General features: G+C 43.6%; 5 protein-coding genes across 5 annotated transcripts; 3 read left to right on the top strand and 2 right to left on the bottom strand.

The window, feature by feature from the left end:
* Positions 1-1485: 1485 nt before the first annotated feature.
* FPOAC1_007588 (uncharacterized protein) lies at positions 1486-2524 on the top strand (the record flags this gene model as incomplete). The annotated part of the gene is made up of 2 exons (XM_044852040.1): positions 1486-1932; positions 1988-2524. 2 exons carry the CDS (start codon positions 1486-1488, stop codon positions 2522-2524), a joined length of 984 nt encoding a protein of 327 aa, XP_044704710.1.
* Positions 2525-3466: 942 nt separating this feature from the next.
* Positions 3467-5112, top strand: FPOAC1_007589 (uncharacterized protein; the record flags this gene model as incomplete). The annotated part of the gene is made up of 5 exons (XM_044852041.1): positions 3467-3679; positions 3730-4149; positions 4197-4615; positions 4662-4741; positions 4790-5112. 5 exons carry the CDS (start codon positions 3467-3469, stop codon positions 5110-5112), a joined length of 1455 nt encoding a protein of 484 aa, XP_044704711.1.
* A 252-nt stretch (positions 5113-5364) lies between these two features.
* Positions 5365-7109, bottom strand: FPOAC1_007590 (uncharacterized protein; the record flags this gene model as incomplete). The annotated part of the gene is made up of 3 exons (XM_044852042.1): positions 5365-6376; positions 6430-6955; positions 7019-7109. 3 exons carry the CDS (start codon positions 7107-7109, stop codon positions 5365-5367), a joined length of 1629 nt encoding a protein of 542 aa, XP_044704712.1.
* Positions 7110-10468: 3359 nt separating this feature from the next.
* On the top strand, positions 10469-11564 carry FPOAC1_007591 (uncharacterized protein; the record flags this gene model as incomplete). The annotated part of the gene is made up of 2 exons (XM_044852043.1): positions 10469-11198; positions 11248-11564. The coding sequence occupies 2 exons, from the start codon at positions 10469-10471 to the stop codon at positions 11562-11564; spliced, it is 1047 nt and encodes a 348-aa protein (XP_044704713.1).
* A 2474-nt stretch (positions 11565-14038) lies between these two features.
* FPOAC1_007592 (uncharacterized protein) lies at positions 14039-14468 on the bottom strand (the record flags this gene model as incomplete). Its single annotated transcript, XM_044852044.1, has 3 exons — positions 14039-14246; positions 14296-14356; positions 14408-14468. 3 exons carry the CDS (start codon positions 14466-14468, stop codon positions 14039-14041), a joined length of 330 nt encoding a protein of 109 aa, XP_044704714.1.
* Between the last annotated feature and the right edge of the window lie 2280 nt (positions 14469-16748).

Genomic DNA, 16748 nt, shown 5'->3' on the forward strand with positions numbered 1-16748 from the left:
AAACATGGTGTTTGTGGCGTACTAAAAAATGTCCTGCATGTGGAAAATCTTCAGTGATATTGATTTAGCACGACTTCTTTCTACCGTAGATTGTTTATACCTAGAACCAGCTCTTCATTTTGTAAATGCCTGTCGCTTAATAGTAATGTAATTGGAAGTAAAAGATAAGTCGTATGTCTGTAGGGTAAGAGCAGAGGTTCGAAGCGCATCTAGAAGCGTAACTTGGTGCAACTTTTAGCAACACTACTAGAGCCACTAGTCTCCTCCTTTAGCTCGGAATGTAACGCATGCACGGATACTAACATCTTTCGTTGACCTGAATCCGTTGACAGCTCCCTCCTCTCAGCACGGCCTTTTCAAGGCGACTGTCGACAAAGATAAGAGTCGATAAACAAAAGTCCACGACTTCAACGGCCATAGACGCTGTTCCTCATGCCGTGATTATCTCCGTGCACAGTTACAAACAAAGCCTCACATATCCGGATCCCATGATTTTCCTGATGCTACATCAATCTCACATTTATGATTTACCTGGGCTTGAGGTCATTATTGTGGGTGCATCCGACATTGTTATTGGCGGAAGAATATTCCACCAAAATGAGTTCTCACTTGGGGAAAAATCTAGAACATCTTCCCCTCTTGAGTCAACATGAAACAGAAGAGTCTCCACGTGGTCCGAACCAGTAGTTGGATCGTGTTCCTAACTGAGACTGCCCTTTATCAACCGAAATGAGCCAGTGCACCCCCTTAAACTAAACTAAACTAAGTTCAGAACTCCCGAGACGAATGGGTCGAGTGAACAAGGGGACGTATTCAGACATTGGTAGATTGCTGTTCTTTCCCCTCGCCAGTTTGCCAAGTAAACAAAAATGCCGAGAGTCGTCTCACCCTCATCTCATCATTTCCCATCGTCACGATGCATTCATCTATCACCCATTTAGCCTGATAAATCATCCGACGCGTTAACTTTACCCAAGGCGTGTGAGTGAATCCACTGCTTCAATGCACCCCAGATAATAAACCCAGTGATACCAAAAGTTCCCAGTTAAATCTGGAGATGAGCAGGTAAATTAGCCAGTCAAGCTGGAAAGCCAGAATCGCCCCGACTTTTTACTACCCCTGGAAAAGTTCGGGTAACGGCATAGGCCAGCACAGCGACAATCTCCTCGAAACACTCGGAAGCCGTCTCCGTTTAACTGAGAAGGGAAAAGTTGTTTGTATCATGGAAAAATTCCACCCCGCGCATAGACTTGCTTTTTTCGGGCCTTGTTTAGAGGCAAATGGCTCGACCATCGATGGACAACGATCGAGCCATCCACTACCACAATCTGACATATTTAACATTCTGCTTTCCCGCCCTCTTGGCACTTGGCATTCCTCACTCACTATCACATACAACCAAAACACCTCTTCATTCATTCCTATTGCAGGTCAATTGATCACCATCATTCTTTTCCATTCAAACAAACAACAACAGCCATCATCATGAAGTTCTCTGCCCTCCTCTTTACCGCCTCGCTGGTCGCGGCCATGCCTGCTTCCGTCGAGCCTCGCCAGGCCCAGGACAGCATCAACAAGCTGATCAAGAACAAGGGCAAGACCTACTACGGAACCATCACCGACCCCAACCTTCTCCAGAGCCAGCAGAACAACGCCATCATCAAGGCCGACTTTGGTCAAGTCACCCCCGAGAACTCGATGAAGTGGGATGCCACCGAGCCTCAGCAGGGCAAGTTCAACTTTGGCGGTGCTGACCAGGTCGTCAACTTTGCCGCCCAGAACGGCCTCAAGGTTCGAGGTCACGCTCTTGTCTGGCACTCTCAGCTTCCTCAGTGGGTCCACAACATCAAGGACAAGAACCAGATGAAGAGCGTCATTGAGAACCACATCAAGAACGTTGCTGGTCACTTCAAGGGCAAGATCTACGCCTGGGTATGTAATACTCTTTTTATAATAATTCCATTCGAATACGTACTAACTGCAACAGGACGTTCTCAACGAGATCTTCGACTGGGATGGTTCTCTCCGCAAGGACTCCCCCTTCACTCAGGTTCTGGGTGAGGAGTTCGTCGGCATTGCCTTCCGTGCTGCCCGCGCTGCCGACCCTAACGCCAAGCTGTACATCAACGACTACAGCATCGACGACCCCAACGCTGCCAAGCTCAAGGCTGGCATGGTTGCCAATGTCAAGAAGTGGATCGCCCAGGGCATCCCCATTGACGGTATTGGTTCTCAGACCCATCTCGACCCCGGTGCCGCCAACGGTGTCCAGGCTGCCCTCCAGCAGATGGCTTCCACTGGTGTCAAGGAGGTTGCCATCACTGAGCTCGACATCCGCTCAGCTCCCGCTGCTGACTACGCCACCGTTACCAAGGCTTGTCTCAATGTTCCCAAGTGTGTCGGCATAACTGTCTGGGGTGTCTCTGACAAGGACTCTTGGCGCAAGGAGAAGGACGGTCTCCTCTTCAACGCTCAGTACCAGCCCAAGGCTGCCTACACTGCTGTTGTCAACGCTCTCCGTTAAATGCAGATTTGCATAAAGGGAGAATTCTCTTTTAAGATCTCATCACAGGTCTCGAGGTTGATGGAAGCACAGGAGGCTTCGTAGCCAGAGTTTTGGCTTCACTGCACATATCTTATCTTGTTACATATTTGATTTGGTTTTTGTATAAATATAGAGATGGTAGCTGTCTGGTACATGGTTATTTGTTAGTATAGCTGGATCAACGGTCAAATACATATTTACCATCCCCTGATTTCTTCAAAATTATGTGAATATTGTCTTGACTTGGCCTCACCTCACTGGTTTGCTAGGAACATCCGTTAGATACAAACCCCCCAGCCTTGGATTGTGCTAGTAATCTTAGAGACTGCAAACCTCACATGACTGTATAATATAGATAATCTGTATCTGTCTTGTCACTATGCCATGGGATTGTATGGAGAGAAACGATTGCCAATGGCCGTATAGTCGGCCCCTGGATAATGTTCCTTGGCTGTCTGGCTTGGCTGACACCAAACTCTCCAGATATGGACCGTTACAGTCACTAGATCCAATACACCAATGGTGTTTACTGATGCGTGTTTATTTCACCTTCCAAGACAGCCCTAGCTCCATGCGCATCCAATATTTAAGCTTGATTTAAGGTAATGGATTAGGTTTTACCCCGCCTGCCAAGTACCTCTTGGCAGCCCAAATTTGATTAAATGGCCAATTAACTCTATTCTAGCATCGCAGCCCTCCACTCCAAATCTCTGTTGGGGAAGCAATTGCAACAAAGATAGATCTGGACTGGCTAAACTGTGCTACAGAGTGCCCACCCTACCAACCACATGATATGCAATGGAACGCAGGCCTTGCGGCACCCAGATCTGAGTCCCTGAGGTGGCAGAAAATGCATAAAAGGAGGAAGAAAGTCATCATTAGATGCACTGTCCACACACGTAACACCACCGAGACAAAATCATGAGTTTCAGGCACTCGATGGACAGAAAAGACAAGGAACATGGCCCGCCCGTGCCGTTTGACGAGGTCGAAGAAACCCTCAAGACAGCCCCCCAGGCCCGCGACTATTCTGGTGCCCATGAGAAGACGGACCCAAGAGAGATTGCGCTCGTCAAAAAGTTAGACTGGTGGATCATGCCTATCCTATGGCTGATGTACTGGCTAAATTATTTGGTAAGCACACTTTCTAACCGCCATAACCATCAACGATCTGACATGATAAGGATCGCAACGCTATCGCCCTGGCACGTCTCAACAGCATCGAAAAAGACCTCAAGCTCACAGGCACACAATACCAAACCTGTGTATCTATCCTGTTCGCTGGCTATGTCATCGTCGGTATTCCAGCCAACATGGTTGTTACGCGCATTCGGCCGAGTATCTGGATGGCATCGTGCATGACTATCTGGGCCATCATCAGCGGCCTCACAGCACTCAGCCGCAACTACACAGGCTTACTACTTACGAGATTCTTTCTTGGAATTTCAGAGGCGCCTTATTACCCAGGTGCATTGTATATCCTTGCGCGATTTTACACCCGAAAGGAACTCGCGACGCGTATTTCAATTCTTTACACGGGGAATATTCTCGCCACCGCGTTTGCTGGGTTGATCGCATTGGGTATCTTTGAGATGGACGGAATGGTATATTATTCTAATCCAACCCGATGTATAACTATTAATCTTTCCAGGCGAATCTTGCTGGATGGCAATGGCTTTTCATTATTCAAGGCGCAGTGACCCTCCTCGTTGCCATAGCGGGTTTTTTCGTCTTGCCTGACGAGCCACTCACCACTCACTGGCTCACGCCAGAAGAACAAAAGCTGGCCCACGAACGTACGCAGCGCGATACTGTAGGGAACTCGGGCGAGTCTACCAGCTGGACAGGTATTATCTCTGCTGCCAAAGATCCCAAAGTGTGGTTGTTTGTGGTGATGCAACATTGTCATCTCGGAGCGAACGGTTTTAAAAACTTCTTCCCAACAGCTGTTAAGACGCTTGGGTTCAACCAGACTATCACACTTGTTTTGACATGCCCACCATATCTGATTGCTGGCGCAGTTTCGATTGCTTGGTCCTGGTCATCGGGAAGATTCAACGAAAGGACATGGTGAGTTGCTTCTTAGATTCATTAATGAGTGGCGCTGACATCTCAGGCACATCACCATTGCAAAAGCTGTTGCAGTATTCGGCTTTGTTCTTGGATGTGCTACCCTTAACACGGGTGCTCGTTATTGTAAGTATCTTCCTCGTATTCTCGACTTATGGCTGATGAGTTTGCCAGTTGCCATGTGTGTCTTTTCCATCGGTACCTACGCAGTTAACAGTATCATCCTTGGCTGGGTATCAGCGACCTGCTCTCAGACGAGGGAAAAGAAGGCATGTTCGCTCGCTATCGTCAACTGCATTGCGGTAGCTTCTTTCATCTGGACACCCTACATGTGGCCTTCCTCCGACGAGCCTCGGTACACTATGGCCATGTCTTCCAGTGCGGCATTGAGTGTAGCGACGGCCATTGGAGCTTGGGGCATGAGATTCTGGCTGATAAGTGACAACAAAAAGATCCGGCAGTCCGAGAACGAGACTACTCTGTACTACGCTTACTAGGGTCAACGAACTTTGGGATAACAAGCTCAACTCAGTGTCTAATGGGAAATTACTGCAAAAAAGGCACTCAATACATCTCTATGCGGAGGAGCGAAGATCGTAACAGAACAGTCGGTATCGAGTAGACATTGGATATATTCATATCGTCACAAGTCCCCAATAATGCCACTGTGAATTGGGCCATCAAAATAGAGACTCGACCATTATTGTGAAGCATTTCATGTTTGCTACTACCACATAACGCATGCTAGACTAATCTTTACGTCCATACTCCAACTCAGCGGCTTCACCCTTCACCTCAGCCTTCTCGTCTCTCGCCATGATGGCTTCATTGTCAGGTGCAAGCTTATTTCCATGACGTCCAATCTTATACCAAGGTAGTGAGAACAACTCATCAGTGCTCTCGAGCGATCGACCGGCCAATTCAGGAACAAATGCCCAAACCCAGATAAGGCCAAGGAAACAAACAGCGGCGCAGAAGTAGAAGAATCCAGCACTTGTCATGGCAAGTAGCATAAGCGGAACAGCCTTTGTGTTACCGTACTGGTTGGCAAAGTGCAAGCACATCGTCATAGAGCTTCCTAAAGCTCGGAGACGGAGAGGCCAGACTTCGGCGTTGACAAGGTATTGGAACGAGTTCCAACCCATTGTCCAGCCTACGCCAGAGAGATAGAGCATCACAACAGCACCCACACCAGCGTGCTTCTGAGATGGTGTCAAGGTTCCGTTCTCAAGAGCTTCGGTGCCGACAATGCTCAAGAAGATGGCGATATAAAGAATAGAAACCAACTGAAGACTGATTCCACCGTAAAGGGAACGTCGTCGTCCGATAAAGTCGACCAAGAAGAAAGCGCAGAGGTAAGCGGAACTGAGCTTGACCACGCCAAGGATGCAGGTGGCGAAGAGTTTCTCAGATTGACCAGACTTTCCGAGCACACCAAAGAACTCGACCGCATAAATAGTGATGGCCGAAGCGCCAGACCACTGACCAAGGAGTTGAGCCATGAAACCCAGCATAAGACGATATCGGTTAGCAGGGATAGTGAACAGCTCCCGTAGCTTGCCCCATTTTGACACTCCAAGGAAAGCTTCTTGCTCTCGTTCTAGTTGTTCTTGGATACCGTACAGCTCTGCTTGGACAAATGGATGTGTCTCGGGGAGCTGTCTGAGCTTACAGAGAGCTTTGGTGCTCTCTTCGTTACGTCCCTTCATGGTGAGCCAACGTGGGGTCTCGGGGACCGTGAACGATAGGATGAGAAGCAAGCTGTACATAGGTTATTAGACCATGGTCCCTGGGAATATGCTAGACAAACTTACCTCGCAAACCCAATGTGGCACATCTGGGGGTCCACCCATTGCCATCGCGATGTGTTGGGAAGATTGATAGAAGCTCCCCAATTGCTGAAATACGCAATCATAACACCGAGATAGACTGAACCAGCAAATATGTTGGTAAGCATACCACGAATAGCTCGTGGAGCTGTCTCGGCAAGGTATGTTGGGCCAACAACAACAGTCATACCGATACCTAGTCCAGCAATGAACCGTCCAGCCAGAATCTGACCAACACTTCCATGACTTGTCACAACGATAATAAAACCGACTAGCCACAGCACACAAAGGACCTGGAGCGATCGTACACGGCCGATCTTGTCGCAAATGAAGAACGCCAACAGTGATCCGGCGATGGACCCAATTTGGACCATGCTGGTAATGTTGGACTCCACTTGAGCTTGATGATGTTCAGAACCAGCATCGAGATCAAACTCTTCTTTGAAGCTTTTGAGATTCACCATGCCACCGACAAGACCTTCGTCCAGTCCACGACTAGCGCCAAGAATACCTGAGAAAAATCAGTACTGGGGCTCATGGGGAAGACAAGTGACCAAGCAGATAAATAACTTACCAAAGACAAAGGTGCTCCAGTACAGACGCCAGTTGAGCACCTCGCTAGGTGTTTCGGCCATTGCGGCCGGGTTACCAAGTCTGAACTTCATGTTGGCTGTCGTTATATTGGAGGAGACTAGAACAGAACAGAAACCCAAGACTCTGCAATGATATAGTCTGGTTCATTTCTGCGAAAAAGAGACTGGGCCAAACTGTTTATAACTCCAAATCTCGGCCAACTCCATCTGTAGAGGATGGATAGCGCGCGGGGATAAACGGAGAACCCCCACGAGAAGATGAATCGTCTTGCAAGTGATTGGGCGACCCCGCAGCCTCTAGTCACTATGAACGGCTATTTTGTGCCGATAGTGGATAATTCTTTCTCCAACGGCCCTTCTCAATGCGGGGACCGGGACCAGGGACCGGGGGACGGTGGAATTCCCCGCATCTTCTGTCTTTATTTTCCTGCAATCATATCGTCAACCACTGGTCAAGACACATTCCCAAGTGTTCTTACTATCTCCAAAGAACAGCATATCATCTCTTGAGTCTTGCGGCACGCATAGTCCCAGATCCCCATCTCATTCTGATTCCAAGAGCCACGGCCAATCCTAGAGAGAAACAGAGTATGGATTAGACTCCCGGACAAACCCTAGTCTTCTCACAGAACTTTTGTCAGCAGTGACAATCATCACGGATAACCGGCACATTTGAAGGGACATAGCGTGTACCCCATCTTCCAGGCAACCCCCAATCTCTGTTGATCAATACTACTTTGGGTGGTCATCTTAACACAAGTCAGGGTTAGCTCCGGGAACCGCGAGTCAAGTTGCGCGATAGTTGAGAGTCTCCCCCGTAAACTTACGTTCTGAGAGTTTCTTAGTTTGTTGGGGAAATAACGTTATTTTTTTAATTTACGATGCCCATGTTCGTATTTCGCGCGCTACAATCAAGGAAACTTCAAACAACACAGCATCCCGAGCAGGGTAATACTGCATACACTGACTTGTCCAACAGCAATGGTCTAGTCTACGACTGTTGCGGCATTTCCTTGACATGACAGAGCAAACTTATCGCCTGGAATGGAAGATACCGTGCAACGCACACCTTTCTGTTTGCCCTGACTCCACGTTACATTACTCCATTGTGGTACCCATAAGCTTTGACGCAGTTTTCAGGTGAATTATGGTTAACCTTTATGCATCCTACAGTGTTGCAATAGCGTGGAACAGGCCACCATTGCTAGTTTTGGGCCATTCTCTTAGTGATCTAGCTTTGATCTACGACCAAGTAGCCAGACAGCCGAATTTAATCCACGGCACTGCCCCAGCTGAGGGTTTCTTCCTGAGCAGTGACGGCTAACACATGTTTCGTAATTTGGACTTTGTTAAATGGAAGAAAATACTGGTGTAGGAAAGAAATGATCCGTTTTTCGAGGGAAAGTATATGTATGTTAAATGTGCGTCCCTTGCGGCGAATACACGCTGAGAAAGGAGGGCTGACTTTTCGAGAGCAACTAGCCATAATAAACCAATCATTACTATTAATCCAGTAGTGTTGAGATTACACAAGTTAAAGCCAAAGGGATTAAAAAGGGAGGCATACCAATCACGATAACTTCCCTGTAGCTCTGCTCAAGAAACGTACTGCTTCTAGACTCTATAGGTAGATAGTTAGACCAGGGGAGTATATCTGAGACTCAATCCAATTATATGTAGCAGTTTAGAGTTAATCTTTTCATTATAGCTTGATAATAACTATATTTACAGTTAAGGTAAGTCACAATACAAAAGCCTATGTACTTAATCTTTCACTCTGTAGTTAGTCGTTCTGGGCCAGTTGTTTCCCATGACACATTCATCCATAAACACTATACCTTATTATTAAAGGAAAAGCCATATTAGTAACATTTCGATCTTGTTACTACTTTGGGGCTTCTATTTCTGTCATTATATCTTCCTACAATCTTCTGGTCTCCTCTCGGCATTTTACAATACTGAACTTGAGCGATATACCTTCTTCAACCGTATGTAGTCATGAGGAACTATGCATATGGAAGTATGTGCAGTTTCCGAGAGACAGATCTCCGTCGCCCAAGACACCACTAGCTTGCCTCAATCCCACCATCAGCAAGTAATACGGCGTGTAGTTAACTGTGTTAAAGCGCTAACATTATCGCCAACAAAGAGATACACTATACCCTGGCTAACGCATGGAGAATCGATTACCTCCAGCGACTTGACAATTTCGCGAATTTTTCCTCGTGGTATCCTTCAGTTACCTTCGTTCCGATGTAACTCGTGCCAGTATGAGATAAACTACTATGTCTCTTTCACATTGCTAGAATGCAGATAGTCAATAGTGGATACAGCAACTGATAGCTGATAGAATAATAACGAGATAAGATTAGATAAGATTAGATAGGTTATCGTCGGATAACCTACCATAAAAATAGAATTCCTGTCCAACTAAACCCTCTTGTGCAATTACATACATAACAACACAATCTCCCGTTATTGAACGACTTAGCTATTTAAATAATTTGCATAAGTGAGAAATCCTATGTTACCTACTATCTCTTCAATCGCAATAAGAGTGTAATGTATATGTTGCAAAAGTAATTATATCTGGGAGTTTTGGACTTGGTGAATGACCCTGTATCGTATGACGCGATGAGGGCACGGCTAGAAATCGTTGATCAGGCAGATCGTCAAGACATGATGGCGCAGAAGTAAAGTATCCGTAGCGGCGATTGCAATTCTTTCTGTGATGCAAAATGGATCAAGTGAGACACTGTCGCAAGATATGACACGTTATTCGCGCTCGTCACAATTTAATCAAATTTCCGAAACCCGTCAAGCGAACCCTAACTCCTGAGAGGCCCTGACTGTGGACTCGAGACTAAGCCAGTCTAGGCTAATGAAGCCGCCAACTGTCGATCAACTGGGGAACTAGTCCAAGTTGCTACACAAAGACACCATTTCTTTTCTAGCGTCGTGGAAAAGCTTTGAGAGTTTTATATACTTTAAGAGGCTCCAATCATGGGTTTTGATAAAGTTCCTCAAGTTAAAACACTCATAACCAAGATTCCAGCGGCATGAACTGAGGAGAAAGCCACAAAATGGGGCAGGGAATAGTTAACTATACGTAGCCAGCTCTTACCGACTTGTCCGGCTAGCCTTGCTCGCTAAGACTTTAGCCCTGATCTAACGGACCGCAAGGGTTCAATTAATTTGGAATCACAGGTTTACCGTAAGCTAACAACTGCGGCGGTACAATAACTCCGTTGCTCAACGCTAACAGGCGGGGGATAATATGTAGTGGCCCCCTATTCCACTTCTCGCGAAGATGAGACATCGATTGAGTTGAATGCAACGTCGTCACCGACTGTACGGTTCGCTTTTCTTGGCTTATAGCCCCCCCCGAAAATACTACTTTATGAGTCTTTGGGACCTCTCTGTTATCAAACATGAATGACCTACCCACTGCCATCCCAAGGGGATCATGGATTCTCGTTACAGGAGCCAACTGCTACACAGGCAGCCATGTGGTTATTGAGCTCCTGAACCGGGGGTTCAATGTGCGCGGCACCGTCAGAGACCTCGAATACAGCAAGTGGCTTCTTGAGCACCCTTCAGTAAAGCCATTTACCGACCAAGACAAGGTGGAATTGGTTCTTGCCGACACATCAAAACCAGGAGATTTCGACGAGGCAGTCAAGGGAGTCTCAGCTGTAGTTCATCTCGGAAACATCGGAGAGCACACACCAGATCCCAATGTGGCCTTCTCATCAGCAATCGAGGCTGCTTTGACCGTCTGTCGATCTGCTGCCAAGGAACCCACCATCAAGAGATTTGTTCTCGCGTCAGGGTTTTGGTCAGCGGTATGGCCAAGACCAGGGGATTCGTCGACAATCAGCCAGGATACCTGGAACGAGGATTTAGTCAAGATGGCCAAGTTGCCTCCACCATACGAATTAACTCGCATGCTTGTAACCTATCTTGCTGCCAGGGTCGACGCAGAAAAAGCGGTTTGGAAATTCGTTCAAGACGAGAAACTCCCTTGGGTAGTCAACTCTGTCAGCCCTTGTTGGATGCTGGGCGACCCGTTGCATGCGAGACATTATGTACCGATGCCGACTCAGCTGCTACAGCAGCTATATCTCGGCAAGATAGACGCACTCAAGGATAACACGACAGGTAAGCTGATATGAAACCAACATCAGATAACGAGAAGCTGAATATATAGTCTACTACACACACGTGTCAGATGTGGCCGTCATCTACGTTGCTGCTGTTATCGACCCTGAAGTGAAGGGCACTCGCATCCAAGCCCTCGCAAAATCCTTCAACTGGAACACTGCGCTAGCAGTTATGCGCGCAGCGTACCCCAAAGAAGACTTTGAGGAAGATTTTATCCCTGGAGATCCTACCCTGTCATACAAGATCGAGAACGACATCGCGCCAGGGCTGCTTCAAAAATGGGCTGGGAGAGAATGGATCAGTCTTGAAAAGGGCATTACGGAAACGATTGACTTTTCCCGAAAGATTGGTAATTTGGACTAGTCTTTGGAACTCAAAAGGTAGTGCTACGAAGAAAGCTATGACCTAACGTACATGATAAGCGGGTGCAACAGACAAGCGAGTGCAACAAAAAATCCCGCAATTTACATCTTCTCAACTTAATCAATTAATTTTCAACCACCAAATATGCCAGACCCAAATATTGAGGCTAGGATTCTTCTTGCACTTCGTGCCCTTCAAAATGACCCAAAATTAAGTCTCCGACGCGCCGCAGGCATCTACCAGGTCCGTTATTGGACTTTATATCGCCGACAGAAGGGTATCCTTTCTACGCGTGATTCTATCCCAAAATCACGCAAACTATCTGATCTAGAAGAACAGATCATAGTTCAGTTCATTCTCGATCTGGATTCGCGAGGGTTTCCCCCGCGACTGCGTTGTGTTGAGGAGATGGCTAACCGATTGCTCGCCGACCGCGAGACGCCGCCTGTCGGCAAGCGCTGGGCCTCTAACTTCGTCAAGCGACACAAAGACCTCAAGACGCATTTCCCCCGTAAATATGACTACCAGAGAGCCAAATGTGAAGATCCGACCATTATTCGCAACTGGTTTAGGCTCATAGCAAATGTAATTGCGAAGTATGGCATCCGACCTGATGAAATCTACAACTTTGACGAGACTGGCTTTATGATGGGCGTTATTGCGAGCGGAATGGTCGTCACAGGTGCTGAAAGGCGTGGAAGACCAAAATCAGTGCAGCCTGGAAACCGGGAATGGATTACAGTCATTCAGGCGATCAATGCCGAGGGCCAAGCGATCCCGCCGTTCATCATAGGTGCGGGCCAATATCACCTCGCCCACTGGTACCGAGAAAGCAACCTCCCGGGCGATTGGGCTATTGCGACGAGTCCTAATGGCTGGACAGATAACGAGATAGGCCTCGAGTGGCTAAAGCACTTCGACCGGTGTACTACCAAGCAATCAAAGAATCGCTATCGTCTCCTGATCCTCGACGGACACCAAAGTCACCACTCGGTCGACTTTGAGAGATATTGCAAGGCAAATAAAATCATCACGCTTTGTATACCGCCTCATTCGTCTCATCTGCTGCAGCCTCTTGATGTCGGGTGCTTTGGCCTGCTTAAGAAGGCTTACGGGCGAGAAATCGAGCATTTGATCAGATGCTCCGTAACCCACATTTCCAAAACCGAGTTCTTGCCGGCTTTTTACACCGCCTACCAGGCCACAATGACAGAGAAAAATATTAAAGCAGCCTTTAGAGGAGCCGGACTTGCTCCTCTCGACCCAGAAAAGTGTAATCTCGAAGCTCGATGTGCAGCTGCGGACTCCAACGCCTGTGGAGGAGGTAGTTAGCCCCTCGACCCCTTGGGTCTCAAAGACCCCAAAGACTATCCTTGAAGCCGACTCTCAGCTTGAATATCTTGAAAAGAGAATCAAAAGGCATAAAAGTAGCTCTCCAGAGTCAATTCTAGAAGCATTGAGGTCTTCTTCCAAGGGAACAAAGATAGTTATGCATAAGGTTGCCTTATTAGAGGCCAGGGTCCAAGATCTTGAACAGGCAAATAAGATACTAAGCCGGCGGCGGAGGGCAAAAAGAACCCGGCTACAGAAAGGAGGGGTGATGACAGTAGAGGAAGGAAGGCAAGTAATTGATCAAACGGATGTTGATGCGCAGGCGGTGGCTGGACCATCGAGAAGTGGTGGTCAAGGAGGGCCTCCGCGAATGAAGGAAAGGCGCTGTGGAGCGTGCGGCAAGACAGGACATAATGCAAGGACCTGTCAGATACTTGTCGCTATGTCTATGGAAGAATATAGCGATTAATTTTACTTAATTAATAGTCTGTTGTGTTTTTATTGCTATTTCTATCTGAGATGTTGTGATGTTGTGTTGCACTCGCTTGTCTGTTGCACCCGCTTATCATGTACGTTACTTTATTTTATAAAAAGCCTTTAAGGCTTTTTTTTTTTTATATAATAAAAATTTAAACTTTAATTTATTAATTTAATAATTAATTATATAGCTAAAGGCCTTATAATTAAGAAAAATAAAAATAATAATTTAATTATTATTTATATTAATAATATATTAATTTTAAATATTAAGAAAAAGATTATTTAAAAGATTATTAAAAGCTTTAAACTTTTTTAATTAATTTCTTTTTTTTAAAATAAAATTAATTATAAAAATTAAGCTTTTATAAATAATTTTTTAATTTAATATATAATTAGAATTAATAAAAACTTTAAAATTTATTATTTTATATAATAATTATATAATTATATAATTTTATTAATATTAATATTAATAAGAAAATATTTAATAATTAATTTTTAAAAAGAATAAAAGTTTTTATAGTAATTATTATAATTTTAATTTTATAAATTATAATATATATTTTTAAATAGAATTTATATTAATATCTAGATTTAAAAACTATATCTTTTTATAAGTTAATTTTAAATATATACTTTAGGACTTATACCTTAAAAATCACTTAATAAAAGAATACTATAAGCATAATAACTTGAAGAATGAGACCTGCCATGGCGACATCGACTCCGACCTGGCTAGCTCCTGACAAAGACGCAGACAAGCCTCCACCAGTGCCTTGTAAGATGAGAGAGACGATGTCCATAGGTACAAATACCCAAGCAAAGTATTTAGTAGGAAAGCGAGCAAGACTTGGACCGTAGTGTTCGATGCTAGTACAAGGTTAGAAGCTGACGAGTGTCCGGATCAGATGCAACTTACCTTTGGCCAAGAGTAACGTAGATTGCAGCACAGTAAAAGACAGGTGCTTGTGTTATGGCAACTGTGACAAGTTAGCAATCTTTTTGGATAGCTTGCTACGGTAAAGACTGACTGATTTGGGTAATGAAAGCGCCAAAGCTCCATGGGTTCACCCACAAGAGAATACGCGCCATATAGCCTACTACCTCATGTGTGCAGCTCAAGATCATGCACCACATAAACCAAGGTGTTTTCCATCGAAGACCAAGATATGCATGCACAAAAGTGGCGATTGTAAAAAGGCTCGCAAAGGATATATTGGCTGCGAGGGAAGGTCAGTAGCCATATACGCTCATCTCCACTGGACAAAGCTAAATGACTGGGTTAGCTATTATTATTATTTAGTGCTTTTTAAGGTATAAATCCTAAAGTATATATTAAAAATTAATATAATAAGAAATACTATTTTTAAACTTAGATATTAATAAAGGTCTTATTTAAAAATATATATTATAACTTATAAAGTTAAAATTATAATAATTATTATAAAAGCTTTTATTCTTTTTAAAGATTAATTATTAAATATTTTTTTATTAATATTAATATTAATATTAATAAAATTATTATATAAAATAATAAACTTTAAAGTCTTTATTAACTTTAGCTATATATTAAATTAAAGAATTATTTATAAAAGCTTAATTTTTATAATTAATTTTATTTTTAAAGAAAAATATTTAATAAAATTATTTAATAGTTATATTTACTTTTAATATAATATTTTTATTAATATTTAAAATTAAAATATTATTAATATAATTAATAATTAAATTATTATTTTTATTATTTTTAATTATAATACTTTTAATTATATAATTAATTATTAAGCTAATAAATTAAAATTTAAATCTTTATTATATAAAACAATTTTTTTTTTAAAGGCTTTTTATAATATTTAAAAAAAAAAAAATATTAATATATTAAAAAGTAAAATACTTTAAATAAAATTATTTTTTAATCTTTAGAATAATCTTTAATAAGAAAAATAAATTATTAATAATTTATAAAGTATTTAATAAAGATAATATTATTAAAAAGTTTATTAAATTAGAATTTATTATATTAAGAATTCTATAAAGTTAAAAAACTAAAGAAAGTTCTAAAGAAAAAAGAAAAAAGCTTATAATTAATACTATAGCTTTTAATATAATAAAATTTAATACAATAGACTGGGTTAGCAATTTTCTGATAAACAGGGTATAGCTCAAGCCCTAGTGCTATCCTGCACGTTTCATGGATGAGGCCAACATACTTCCAAAGTACAATTGGCCTTTGGCCCAAACATGATGAAATTTCTAGTATCATTCATGTTATAGAAATTTGTTCAAGACGTCAAAGCAGTTGATTGGTGTTGTGGAAAACGAAGGAATTGTGATGGAAAGCTCGATGCAAGAAAAGTCTGTGAGGTTGATTTGTCTTTTATAGCACGCGTTGATCTACACAACACTGCCTCTTTCGCATTCGCATGCAATATCCAACAACACGTTGATGCGATTTACCGTTTGTTCGTTACGCGCTAATAACACAAAGGATCATTTTGTGTCAGCAGTAGTGAAACAAAGACACTCTAAGGAGCCGATCCTTTGAGACCTGTCACTCACTTCTTGTACAAGGCAGATGTATCCCAACGCATTATTGGCTATAGTAACTATGAATTAGTGCAAACATGGCTGAGTGATGGACAAGGGACTGTCAAGTTCCAGCATCAAGGATAGATCGACAGTCATGTAGACCTTGCGAGGATCAGCAAAGCTATACCTGTGTTTATGCAGAAAGATTGAAATGAGCCAAGTAGATTATCAAGGATTCGTGGGGCTGGGTAGGTACAGGTTAGCTTTGCGAGTTGACCAATCCCCATGAACTTTGTTCCATCCTGGAAACGAGAAGCTAAACAAATACCGGTGGGCAGAAGAAGTACCTGGCCTCAGGCTATTAGAAATATTAACTTCTAGAAGCATCAGAGACGACATGAATAGGTCATTTTATGCGTCATAGACTACGATGAGTAGACAACTCATTTTGTGTAGCTCAAGACTTAAGAATTTCTTGCTGTGTGGTTTATGTCGAGCAGAACCAACTTATTTGTGAAGGATGGGACTCTATAGGATTCTGATGGCCCTTGTGAAAAGAGCCAGGCCTATAGACTGGTAGGATCTACTAAACCCATGAATACTGAGCTAACGATAAATCCACGTAGATCAGATCTCTGGCCAATTGGAACCCAATGACACCGAAGGAACCCAGCAAGGTTAATGCATCAACCTAGACCCTGGTCGCTGGGTATTCTAACTATCTTTAGTTAGCCATGCGGTGCAGCCAATCAGCAAAACTAATGGCAACTTAGAGGATTCCAGCCGAAGGTTGAATGATAAGCTTAATTTAGTCTATGCGTGTGGGGATTCAAGTTTTCTTTG

This window comes from Fusarium poae, chromosome 3 (genome assembly GCF_019609905.1).
Source record: "Fusarium poae strain DAOMC 252244 chromosome 3, whole genome shotgun sequence".
NCBI classification, from domain to species: domain Eukaryota; kingdom Fungi; phylum Ascomycota; class Sordariomycetes; order Hypocreales; family Nectriaceae; genus Fusarium; species Fusarium poae.